Source organism: Sarcophilus harrisii, chromosome 6 (genome assembly GCF_902635505.1).
Source record: "Sarcophilus harrisii chromosome 6, mSarHar1.11, whole genome shotgun sequence".
NCBI lineage: Eukaryota > Metazoa > Chordata > Mammalia > Dasyuromorphia > Dasyuridae > Sarcophilus > Sarcophilus harrisii.
Window position 1 is genome coordinate 123817505 of NC_045431.1, and position 14474 is coordinate 123831978.

At 32.9% G+C, this 14474-nt stretch overlaps 1 protein-coding gene across 1 annotated transcript in view; it reads left to right on the plus strand.

Moving 5' to 3' along the window:
• Positions 1 to 14166, plus strand: part of ARSJ (arylsulfatase family member J) — a 139339-nt gene extending 125173 nt beyond the window's left edge. Inside the window, exon 2 of the mRNA XM_031943919.1 lies at positions 11687 to 14166. Coding sequence (XP_031799779.1) covers positions 11687 to 13088 — 1402 coding nt within the window. The 3' untranslated portion in view covers positions 13089 to 14166. The remainder of the gene's footprint in view (positions 1 to 11686) is intronic.
• Positions 14167 to 14474: the final 308 nt, after the last annotated feature.

Sequence of the window (14474 nt, forward strand, 5' to 3'; positions counted from 1 at the left end):
AAACTGAGGCAAACAGTGTTAAGTGACTTGCCTAGGATCACACAGCTAGTATCTAAGGCTAGATTTGTACTCAGGAAAATGAGTCTTCCTCACTCTGAGTCAATTTTCCCACTCTATAATTCCAATGGCAAAGCACAGAACAGAAATCAAATCTCCAAATTATTTTTTGGGGGGACCAGGGCTCTTTCCATTTATATTATGTAAGAATGTAAGCATTACCTGATATTGACATAAGAATCTTAAGAATCAATAGGAAAATAAATAATAATGAAATTTTTTGTAGAATCAAATATAACACATTCATTCAATTAAATTTAGTCAAACTTTTACATAATTTTCTTTAATTCTGTATTTGATTTTACTTTATCATCTCAAATCTGTATCTATTTCCATAAATTTAAGATGTATTATCTGCCTCTCCACCACTTGGCTATAGGATTTAATCTCTCTATACATATAGATAAATAGATAGATAGATAGATAGATAAATAAGTAGATAGATTGATAGATAGATGATAGGGAGAGAGTAAAAGACATTCATAATTTCCATTTCACCAGGATATTGAAAAAATTAGATGAAGTACAAAATACAAAAGTATTCAAAATATTTATTAAAAAACTACAATGCCTTATGAAAGCATGTTTCTGAAGAAAGCATAATAATGTGAGGTGTGATAGGATCATTCACTAACCAATAATCAATGCATTCTAACCTCAAAATGGAAAAACCTATAAAGCACTCAGTAGCATTTCTTTAAAAGTAAGAGGGAAATGAGAATGATGGCTATTGATTTTAACTGTATTGGTAGAATTTACCATTGTTCATATGGAATTTATTTCTTTCCAAGTGGAAACCAGATCCTCAGAAAATTCATTCCATTGCATTTCAAAATTAATTAATTTACTATTTTGAATTAAGTGATGCATTTTTTCAAAATATATGAAATGCAAATAAATGAAAATGCAGTTCTCTGAGCTGATTTAAGATTATGTAAAAAGAAAATTACTCTACATAAAACTGTAGCATAGTTGATTTTTAAAAATCTAGAGGAAATATAACTGTGGAATTTTAGATATAAACGGTATCTTTAGAATTTATTTCATTTGACCTTCCATCCATAGAATATTTGTTATTCAGCATTTTTTTACAGATAGCCATTCAACTTAGAATTTTTTCCATGTCCATAAATGCATTTCTTATCTTGCATATTAGTCCATTATCTCTTTTTCATGAAATAGGCAGTGTTCTGCTTTATCCATCGTCAGGAATCATTGTTGAGCATTCTGTTGATTGTGATTTTTTAAGTGTTCCAAAATTCTTTATTTTTATAACACTGATATTATGGTATAAATTGTTCTGATTCCATTTACTTCACTCTACATCATTTTATACAAATCTTTCCGTGTCTCATTGAAACCATCTTTATCCTCATTTTTTAACAGCATAATAGTATTTCATTATATTCGTTTGTTTAACCATTCCTCTGTTTTTGCCTTACATCATAGAGCCCACAGTTTAATGAAGCATACTTGGACCTTCTAAAAATCTTTACTCAGCTATTTATCAGTCATGAAATATTAGGTAAAAAACTGCTATCACCCAATTCTCAACTATATTGTTTTTTACACAATTAATCTTTAGAACTGCTTAGAATTTTGTATTTATTCATATCAAATTTCATTTTGTGAATTTTAGCACATTGCTCCAAATGATCAAAATATTTTTGAATGTTAATGTTTTGAATGAAAGAGTTTTCATCTATTCTCTAAAGTTTATGTCATGGATAAACACATTGAACTATGTCCACTAAATGCTTCCTTGCAGGCACAAGATGATGAGAATCTACTGTTATATCTGAAAGACAGTTCATGGACTGCCAAAGTGACTATTGCTACCACATTTCATATTGGGTGCTCCCCCACCCCCAGGATCCCTTCTCCACAGTTTCCAAGGATCCTGATGGGGAAAAAAGCAAGCTAAGTAACTAGTGAAATGAAAGCTAAGGCTGATAGACCATTTATAAGATACATCATGGAGAAGGTTTAGGAATTAGATTGCTTGTCAAGTCCCTTCCAACTCCCTTCCAAGATTCCCTAGTTTCTTCCATTTTTATGATTATAATCATAATTATATATAAACATATTGCATATATTTATATGCAATTATAATATATGGTTATAAATGATGACTTTGTAGCTGGAATTTATAGTCTTAGAGACTTGCCTGGAGTACTAAAAAGTTAAACAACATTAACATGGCACCATAGTTGGCATTTATCAAGATAAGGCTTGAATCTAGATCTTCCTTGCCCTAAGTCTAATTTTTATTATCCCCTATCCTTTGATATCTCATTATTAATGTCATTAAAAGGTAATAATTATATTGATTGCCACAACCCCAGTAACAGTAAAGTACTATTCCAATTCTCCATCATGGTGTAAAAATGACTCTAGATAAGGAATTCTTAACTTAAGATCTGTGTACCACTTTTGGTTAATTTCAATAATTGAATTTCAGTATAATTCATTTTGTCACCCTATTTATTTTGTTTATGAATTTAAAAATCTTATTCTGAAAAGAAATACAATTTTCACCAGACTTTCAAAGAGGTCCAGGACACACAAAAAGATTTCCTGTACTAGGGTCTCATAGGCTGATATAGGAGAACACAAACTGTGGCAAGTTCTACCAAACTGGAAATGTTTAAAGAATAAGGACCAGTATGCATCATCATCATCTGGTGATCACCCCAGATAGATTTATTAAAAGATTCTTATCACTAGGTTGACCATAGGGTAATTCATTTCTCTAGTCATACTGTTTTCTGAAATTGCAAAGTACCTGTGCTGACAAATTATGGATCTTGGAATTAATGAAGTGGTAATTCTCATAACAGCTTCTAAAGAGAGTTAAAAGATTTACAAAAGGATTTCTATGAGCAAAGCAGTTCAAGTGCTATCTTATTTTATAGTAGAGAACACTGAGACTCAGTTGTAATAGAACTCATATTCATGACTTCTGACTCCAAAGTTTATTAAGACTTCACCATGCTGACTCTCAACAGGTTGTTTCTTGTTGTTTCTAGCAAAATTCACTAGCTTTGTTTCCTTTGGTATTTAATGATATCTGAAATACTGGGTATGGAAATGAAGAAGCTAATTAGAAAAATCAGAATAAATTATTGAAACAAAAGCTGAAAGCAATAAACTATATGACTTGATTATGTACATGTCTAAATAATATTGTTCTAGCCAATATTGTTTCAAAATCACACCATTAATACATTACAACCACACCTCACCAAAATAACATCCTGAACCATTGCTTAGTGATTTGCCACAGAAATCAAATGGTTAATGAGATTGAGCTAATTCTTAAGTCTCATTGACTCTATCTTTGATAACTGAAGCTGCTTTATGTTTTTTGTGTGTACATAAACATAATTGCTATGAAACTTATTGCCCTTGGTGATCTTGTTTCACCTAGGCATGTTTTCAATTAATTATCAGGCATGCCAACAAGCTAAGTCATGTTATCATGTATTTGTTTACATAGTATTTGCAGTTGGTGGTTAATGTTTTTACATGGGTATATCTAAGTTGTGTAAGGTGATTCCTCGAGGGCAGGAACCTTGTCATCTCATTTTTTGGGGGATATTTTTATTATGCTTTTAATGAAGTAAATGCTTATTAATTGAGACAGACTGGGAGTCCAGAAGACCTGGATTCAAATCTTAATTCATATTTTTACTATAGGGCACTGCACCATATTACATTATATGGTCCAGGAGGTTTTAAAATTTCTTCGACTCTTTGTTCTAAATTCATTAACATGGAGAAATTCTATGACTAGAGCTGGAAGGGACTTCAGGGGACTTTTGATTTAAAAAGAGATTTGCAAAAGGCCCATTTTACCTTAAAAACTTGCAATTATGCTTTTTAAGCCAGATTGCTTCATTCTTGGAAATGCACTTAAATTTTCCTCAATTTTCTCACCTATAAAATAAAAGATATTTTTGATGAAGCTAATGTCCTTCCAGCTCTAAATAAAGAATCCTATTATTTCATATCTAATTAATCATTGCAGAATGAATGTTGTTTGTCATTTGTTTTGATTTGTATGTGAATTGAAGTGGGTCAGAATTGCATAAAGTCATCAGCCTTGCTCTTTTTTACAGTCATCAAAGTCCAGTGCCAAGACAAAAGTAAGATGCAGGATAATGGCCCAGGGTATACTGGATGATCTTGGCATCTTCCATATCAGACAAAGCTCTAAGAACTCCACAGTGCCACATTTATTTGAAACATAGGGCAAATTATGGTTGGCATGGTGGCACAGTGGATAGAATGCTGGCCATCAGAAAGATGTCTTCATGAGTTCAAATCTGATCTTTGAAACTTACTAGTTATGTGACTCTGGGCAAGTCATTTAACCCTGTTTGCCTCAGTTTTCTAACCTATAAAATGAGATAGAGAAGGAAAATAGCAAACTTGCATCTGGGCTAGCTTTCTACAGGATCTCTCTGTAGTCTGGAGTCTGAGCTCAAACTCAAGCACTCTCAAGTCTGCTTATTTCAAGTCCTCTCAACCCTTAAATACCTTAGTATAATTACATCACTACAGCACACTGAGCATGTGTGCTAAGTACTAAGTATATTGTAAACTAGAAAACCATTATATCATCAATCACACTGAGTAAACACCCTGCTGTAAGTATCTTTGCTTCAAGTATACTTTTCTCAGAGTTCCCCAATGTCTGCAGTCCTCTACAGCAAACCACTTTAGTATTCTTGCTAAGAAAATCCAATATGGGATCATGAAAAGTGAGACACAATTTAAACTGAATAATAACAAAAGAAACCAAATTAATATGCAGTTCTCTATTCCAAATTCATTATCTTGGAGGGATTGTATATCAGGAGTTGTAAGGGACTTTCAGAGGCCATGTAATTCAACTCCACATTTTGTGTATGAGGAACCTGAGGCCTAAAGAAACTAAATGACTTATTTAAAATTACACAACAGTAAATCTGAGGCAAGACCTCCTGACTCTAGAAATAGAGCTTTTAATTTTTAATAAATATTTATTAAGTGCCTACTACCAGGCAGTATCCAAAGCACTCTACAAATATAGTCTTATCATATGCTCACAACAACCCTAGGAAATAGATGCTGTCATTATCCTCATTTTACAATTGGAGAAATTGAGGCAGACGGAGGTTGAGTGATTTGCCCACATCAAGCACCATAGTTTTGTAATTGTGTTATGTAATACAATTACATTAAAATTATCTTTTGAAGTTTCTTTTCTTCTTATTCCCATTTCAAGCATAGTCAGAGGGCTAACAGGTAGATAACTTGAGTTTTAATCACAAGAGAAGGATCAATTGAATCTGCTATGTAGAATGTGTTTTTGAGATTATCAGTCAAGTCTATAAAGGTCTGCTTTACTTATGGTTTCTAGGAAATTTTATCAGCAAAATCATTATTTGGTACCTCACAATAACTTTAAGAATCTACTATTGCATATACAAATATGGAATGGAATAAGCATTCTGTTAAGTGTCTACTATGTGCCAGGCACTGAGCTGAGCTTTTTACAAATATTAGCTCATTTAATCTTCACAATCTGAGAGTAAGTACTATTATTATCCCCATTTTACATATGAGGAAACTGAAGCAGACAGTGGTTAAGTGCCCAAGGTCTCACAACTAATAACTATCTAAAGGATAATTTAAATTCAGTTCTTCCTCACTCCAGACCCATCTCTTTATTCACTGTGCCACCTAGCTATTTCTAACATGTATTCAAACATACCTCACCAAACACACATATATATATGCATACATATGTAGACACACATATTCCCAAAAAATGTATCTCTATGTATGTATATAAAAATATGATATAAGTATGTAAAAATATATATGTATATTACATATGTGTCTGTATGTAGATATATATACCTAATGAAATATTTGTGTGTAAGTAGTCAGCTAATAGTATATCTTGAACCAATAGAAAATTCAAAGATTTATGTATTAATCACCATTCCTGGAAAGAATTCATTTGACAAAAGAAAATTAAGTTTAACATTCATTTTAGTTTAATCTTTATATCCAGATTATTGGTTTCCTTACATCCTATGTACAAAAGATTATAATAATAAAAACAAAACAAAACAAAAAATTGTATAAATGAAATGGGTAAGCTCGAATGTCCTTGCTTTCTTGGGAAAGAAAAAGTTCTTAATACTAACAGTCAATATTAACTTAGCAATTTTTTTCTAGCAATTCTGTTTTGTATAACCCAAAGATTTTGGTTTGGTTTGATTTGGTGTGGTTTTCCCCTTAACTGATTACAATAGTTAGTGAAAAGCTATGTGTGTTGCAAAATGAGGATAGCTACTCAAATCAGCAGTTTTTTGAATGAAAAATGTTATGGCAGCACAGCTGCAAAAAAAGGTACTTTGTAGGGTAAAGGAGAACCTTTTATAAGTTTCTATTGACTGTCATGTAGATTGAACCTTGGAAGGAGAATTTCTTCCATTATTTTTCTTTGTTGTTCACTTATCTTACTAATGATATAGAAATTAAACAAATAAACAAACAAAAAAGAAATTGAACCTTCTTTTGAATATTATGGTACCTCTCACCCTAACAAGATTGAATTCTGAGTAAGAATAAAATAATCTTCAAGTACAAAGTATCTTTGCAATTGTATTCATTTATAATGGCAGGTTACAATGGCTCTTTCATTAAGGATTTTTATAATTTTTTTTGATGAAAAAAAAAAAGCATCAAACATTTCCTTTTTAATAGGATCCATAAATAAAGGGCACATCAACCATCTACCTCCTCAGCTTCTCACCATATTCATTCTCAAGTCAGTTTATCCATCTCCTAGCCTATTCCACTGTGCCCTCAACCCCTATTCTGGTCTCAACAGGCTTTCCTATCTAGTTAAACAAAAGTTCAATATTCTTTCTATCTCTTTCTTTTAACAGAAATCCATCTTTGTCTTGAAGACAGCTCATCCCAGAAGCCAAGCATTCTATTCTCCTCAATTCACAAGCCTTACTTCTCATTCTCTGCCATTGCTTCTGAACTATTTCTCTATGACCATTTTATGACTTTTTCTTTAATTTTTTTACTCTCCTCTTCTTTGTTGCTGACATATACTAACCTCCAAATACATTTACTAACTTCTAAATACTTCTCAATGAATTCAGCATTGATCTTTCTTTCCATTCCAGTGTTTTCACCATTCTTATGGTCTTCATTCTTCCCATTTAACAAACAACCACATATTTCCTCAATCTTTTAAACTCTAATTCCTTACTTTCTCCATTATTGTTAAGTTACATATTAATATGGCCTCATGAATTTCACTTTGAAATTGCAGGAGAGTTCTGAGATTGTACCCTTCAACCATAATCTTTTCATTTTTCACCTCTTCCAAGTTCATACTAAATACAATCTTCACCTTTATTATAAACTTTAGCCCTTGACCCATTCCGGTCTCTAAGTTAAATTCTAGCTTCACTAACGTCTGTTCACAGTTCCATAAATTTGCACAGGATGATCTCAATATTTTAAATATATTCCCTTGTTATCTTTACCACATGGAATCGCTATCCAGTAATCTCTCCACAGAAATTACTTTATATTGACAACATATACATTGCTAATTTAAATTTCTGTATGTGTACTATTTTTCTTTAGTCAAATGTAATCTCTTTAAAGTAAGGACCTATTTCCATTTTTCTGTCTTTTTATCCCTGGTATTTATCAAGAAACTTGCTTTAAACAAATATTTGTTGATTTTTTACATGAATGAATGGTTTGCCACTTTCATGTTTTACTAATATCTAAAATTAGATAATTCTAATGTACTAAAATCCCTTGACTTTTAGACTTTCTGCCCTTCCCAATCAGGAAATCCTGGTAAACCCCATCATTTAACTTCCCAGTTTGTTCCATTGATAAACTGAACTAATTTCACTTACTATAAATTCATTGTGTACAAGTTCACCCCAATCATTGCTACTGTGAATATTCTCACAATGTACTACTCTCATTCACTTCCTAAGTTTTTTCCCCCACAGTGATTGTTTCAAATCTTTTAATCATTCACTCTTTCACTCTCAAATATAACAGGGTCCTAGATTTATATCAAATGCCTCAAGTTCTACCTACCTCATTGAGAAGACTGAGGGTCTACCTGGCAGGGGTCCTCAAACTAAGGCCCACGGCCAGATGCAGCAGCTGAGGACAATTATCCCCCTCACCCAGGGCTATGAAGTTTCTTTATTTAAAGGCCTACAAAACAAAGTTTTTGTTTTTACTATATTCCAACCCTCCAACAGTCTGAGGGACTGGCCCCCTATTTAAAAAGTTTGAGGACCCCTGCCAATATAAATTGGCCTATTCCATTTGTTAATCAAAATTTCTCAGTATCTTTATTCTTTCTTTTCCCTTGTTTCCTTGAGCATCCTTGAAATCCAAGCTATAGTAATCATCCATCTACTGGATCTTTAATCTGTTCCTCATTAAATGTTCATTCACATCTATAATTTTTCTGTACTGCTAAACTTCTTATAAAAGTTGTTTATTCCCCATCAATCAATCAATAAACATTTGTTGTTCAGGTGTTTTCAGTTATGTCTTACTTAGCAATACCGAATCATCTATAATAATTTTGACATATCTCTCCTCTGCTCAAAAATATTCAGAAGTTCCCCACTGGCTCCTAAGCAAAATTTAGACACTATTGTTTGACATTAAAAAATTTTTTCTACAATATGGCATCATCCTACTTTTCCAGTTGTATCAGATTTCATTGCTCTTACCATAAATTCTGTGTTCTGGTCTAACTGGACTACTCTATGCCCCATCAATGTTACATTTGCTCCTATACCACCACCCCTTGTTACTACTACTATCTAGAATTCTTTGTTGGAAAAGTTTTCTCTCTCACTTTTCACTTGAATTTCTATTGAACTTTTAAAGTCCAAGTCAAATGTTTCTTCTATATGTAGTCTCTCTTGCTACCATCAGTTGATAACTACTTTCATCTTAGAACTTTATTTGACAAAAATTGCTGGGGAAACTGGAAAAAAATGTCTGAAATTTGGGATAGGCTTACATCTCACACCTCATACCAAATTAGATCAAAATGGATACATGATTTGGGCATAAAGGATGACACCATAAACAAATCAGGAATAATTTACCTATCAGATCTTTGGAGATAGGAGGAATTTATGACCAAAGAAGAACTAGAGAACAGTATGAAAGACAAAATGGACAACTTTGATTACATTAATTAAAAAAGTTTTTGCACCAACAAAGTCAACAGAAACAAGATTGAAAGGGAAATACAAAGCTGGGGGAAAACCTTTACATCCAGAATTTCTGATAAATTTCTAAAATATGTAAAAAACTGTGTCAAATTTATTTATTTATTTATTTATTGCTGAGGCAATTGGGGTTAAGTGACTTGCCCAGAGTCACACAGGTAGGCAGTGTTAAATATCTGAGGTCAAATTTGAACTCAGGTCCTCCTGACTTCAAGGCTGGTGCTCTATCCACACTGACCACCTAGCTGCCCCCATTGTGTCAAATTTATAAGAATAATTGATAAATTGGTCAAAGGATATAAACAATTTTCAGATGATGAAATTAAAGCCATTATAATTATATGAAAAAATGCTCTAAATCACTATTGATTGGGGGAAAAAGCAAATTAAAACATTTCTGAGGTACTACCTCATACTCTCAGATTAGCCATGATGATAGGAAAAGATAATGATATGTGTTGGAGGGGATGTGGGAAAACTGGGACATTAATGCATTGTTGGTGGAATTGTGAAATGTTCCAACCATTCTGGAGAGCAATCTGGAATTATTCTCAAGGGCCTATCAAACTGTCCATACCCTTTGACCTAGCAGTGCCATAACTGGATCTGTGTCCCAAGGAAATCATAAAGGAAGGAAAAGAACACATATGTGTAAAAATGTTTGTAGCAGCTCTTTTTGTGGTAGCAAAGAATTGGAAAAGGAGTGGATTCTCATCAATTGGGGCATGACTGAACAAGCTATAGTACATGAAAGTAGTGGAATATTATTGTTCTATAAACAAGCAAAGCAAGCAGAACCGAGAATAACACATTGTATACAATAACAGCAAAAATGTTCAATAATCAACTATAAAAGACTGGTTCTTTTCAGTAGTTCAGTGATCCAAAGCATTTCCAATTTTTAGACAAAAATGCCATCTGCAACCATAGAAAGAACTAAGGAGATTGAATGTAAATGAATACATGCTATGTTCACTTCTTTTTTTTTTTTTTTTTCCATTTCTTCCATGGTTTTGGAAGAGATAGGGTTTCCCCTTTTACTCTTATTTTTCTCTCCCAACATAATTCATAAAACAATGTGTATAAAAATAAACATCTTAAAACTTTAAATAGTACTTAGTTATACTACTCTAATGCAGTTACTTATTTTGTGATCTTCATCCCTTTACTAGACTGTATCTCTAAGGGTTAGAGTAGTATAAAATCTAAACTTTCCTTGTCTTCTGGATTATGGTACTGTGAATATCTTCTATAGCATACTACAAATGCCACATAAGATTTTGTATGCAGCAAGCATTTAATACATATTGCATTTGTTGAATGAAGAAAGACAATGTATCTAGAGCAACATTGATCCTGTCCATCAATGCTTTTGTCTTTAAAGTCTTCTAAGAGATGTATTTCTTAAAAATTATAATTTTATTTATATCCTTTAATTTTTCTATCACTTTTATTATTTAATATATCCTTCTTTTCCCCTCCAAGATAACAATCCACTAAAACAAACAATACAAACTAGAAACAAACAAAAAAAATTCAGAAAAACTAATCAACACATCTAAAATTTCTGACATGATATGCAGCAAGTATTTTCTTACAACTCCTCTTTGGGGCCAATATTGATTTTTTTGGTAAATATTGGTAAATTCTCAGCTTTTAGCAATCATTGTTTTTTGTTACTGTTCTTTGCATTGAAATTGTTGTAGTTAACGTGTTTTGTTTTCCTGATTCTAATTACTTCAATTTGTATCAGTTCATTTTAAGTTTTCCCATTATCTCTATATTCATCTTATTCAGCTTTCCTATAGTTATATTTCCTTACATTATTGTACCATAACTTGCTTAGTCATTCCTCAATCAATAGACATTTATATTGTTTCTACCTATTTTCCACTATACATATTTTAAAATATGTTTAATTAAAAAAAAACAAACCATGTTTCATTAAGTTAATTATGTTGTGAGAATGTAATAGAGAATGTAAGATTCTTAAAGATAAGAGCTATTTTCCTTTTGAAAAACAACTGTCTTGCACATATATTGCACACAATAAATTTTTATTTAATTGAATTAAACTATATTGATAATTTTGTACATTACTTGAGATCATTGAAGAAACCTATGAGTTGGGGAACAGTAATTTAGATACATTTCAAATATTAACTAAATGTTAATAAGGGGATTAATTAAGTTGTTCATTGGTACATTAATAAATGTGGTACATATTTCACGTTCTGTAAAGAATATTTAAGGTAATTACTCAGTCTATATAAAATATGCCTATCCAATATTTACATCTTGTGTTTTCTTAACTTTTTTTAAAGGTATCAGATACACACAGGACTTCAGCACTCTATCATAAGACCTACTCAGCCCAACTGCCTACCTCTGGATAATGCAACCCTACCTCAAAAACTAAAAGAAGTTGGCTATTCAACTCATATGGTTGGAAAATGGCATCTGGGTTTTTATAGGAAAGAATGTATGCCAACCAAAAGAGGATTTGATACGTTTTTTGGCTCCCTCCTGGGAAGTGGTGATTATTATACACATTATAAATGTGACAGCCCAGGGATGTGTGGATATGATTTATATGAGAATGACAATGCTGCTTGGGACCATGATAATGGTATATACTCAACACAAATGTATACTCAGAAAGTGCAACAGATTTTAGCTTCTCACAACCCCAGGAAACCTATATTTTTGTATATTGCATACCAAGCTGTTCATTCACCATTGCAGGCACCAGGGAAGTATTTTGAACATTACAGATCCATTATCAACATTAATAGGAGGAGGTACGCTGCCATGCTGTCATGCTTGGATGAAGCCATCAACAATGTGACCCTGGCTTTAAAGAGGTATGGTTTCTATGACAACAGCATTATCATCTACTCTTCAGATAATGGAGGACAGCCCATGGCAGGAGGAAGCAACTGGCCTCTCAGGGGAAGTAAGGGAACCTATTGGGAGGGGGGAATACGAGCAGTTGGCTTTGTTCACAGCCCACTTCTGAAAAACAAAGGCACAATATGTAAAGAGCTTGTGCACATCACAGATTGGTACCCCACACTGATCACACTGGCTGAAGGCTGGATTGATGAGGACATTCAGCTAGATGGTTATGACATTTGGGAGACTATAAGTGAAGGTCTGCGTTCTCCACGAGTAGATATTTTGCACAATATTGATCCAATTTATACAAAAGCCAAAAATGGTTCCTGGGCAGCAGGTTTTGGGATCTGGAATACAGCTATACAGTCAGCAATAAGAGTAAAACACTGGAAACTGTTGACAGGGAATCCAGGCTATAGTGACTGGGTCCCCCCTCAATCTTTTAGTAATGCTGGACCCAACCGGTGGCATAATGAACGGATTTCCTGGTCTGCTGGCAAAAGTGTTTGGCTTTTCAACATCACAGCTGACCCATATGAACGAGTGGACCTTTCAAGTAAGTATCCAGGGATTGTGAAGAAGCTTTTAAGGAGATTGTCCCAGTTCAATAAAACTGCGGTTCCTGTCAGATATCCACCCAAAGACCCTAGAAGTAATCCTAGGCTCAATGGAGGAGTCTGGGGGCCATGGTATAAAGAAGATGATAAGACAAGGAAAACAGGAAAAAACAAGGCTAAACAAAAACAAAAAAAAAATAAGACTAAGAAGAAAAAACATTGGAAAAAAGGGCAGTTTCCAAATTGTCAAACAGACCTTACTCATGGGTAATCATGAAATGGCTTTTGGTGAAACTCAAATCCATCTGTATTTTGCCCCATATTTTTTCCCCAATTTATCTATCAAAACCAGTGCTGTAATGAGACTAACTGAAAACCCCATAGAAAGCACTATGCCAATGCAGAGCAGTCTCAAACTTGACCTGTCTTCTTGACATACCATATAGAGAATTGTCAAGAATTTTCTTTTTCCTATCAAAGATACCATTCCCACAACCAGTAGCATTTCAGATAATGCAATTTCCAGTAGTTTTTCTTGCCTCCTTCATAAAGGTCAGATGTTGGCATGACAAATTCTGCACTTCACCAGTTGGCCTTTTTTTTTAAAGTAAAGAAGGGGAAATATGACTATAACTGAGAATCCTGCTAGTGTGAAGGGAATTATAAGGCACCAAGGATAATACTGATTTTATAGAAGTGCCAAATAATTAGCCTTGGAAAAGGCCTAATTTCTAACTGATTTTTATGTCTGTGTGTCTTCTGCATTAAAGAAGATAAGATGCTATTAGGTTTGGGTTTTTTGACTGAAGTTTTTCTTCCAGCAAAAATAAATGGTGAGTCTCATGGGAAACAACTTGTACCTCACTTGATCTTACATGAACAAGAAGAACAAGAAAAGGCCTTTGAGCACACTGTCAAATAACGAACTATAGTTATTGTTTAATTGCTTTAATAAAAAATGACACTTCTGCATAAAAGGCATAATTTATTTTTTACAGAGACAGAATCATTATTTTGCTGTCATCAATGATGATGCAAGTGATGCTTTTATTGTTTTATTTTTATTTTGCACATAGCAACCAATTTTTTTTTTAAATTTCACCCTCATAAATGACAAAGCATTGTAAAAGTCTGAGTTACTGTAAACACTGCTGGAAAGATAACCCAGGTGAAGAATTTGAATAGGCTTTGTTTACCCATTATTTTGAATAATTTTGAATAAGAGGACTTTGCTTAAAAATTATCTGGAATATTTTAGTATAATGTCTAAGCAGAAGCTAAATAACTTTGTTATTTCTATGATTAACACTTTATTTATGTATCTATTAAAATAGTTTATTTTTATGGCATTCAAAAAGTTAGTCTGGTTTTTCTCTCTAGCTTCTTGGCCACAAATCAGCTCACCTCAGCAAAAGAATATTTGTGTGAGTGGAGGAATGATGGAGTGTGAGGATGGCTATGATAAGGAACATCTAGGGTCCTCAAATTGGAGATATTTATTCTTATCTTGGAAATTTAAAACATGACTGAATTACTATTGACAGTCAACATCATTGAGAAAATATCTACTTCATACTTATAGCACTAAGCACTAAGCACTAAGAAATATAAAAAAGAAAAAAATGATGGATCCTGCTGTAAAATAATTTAAAACATA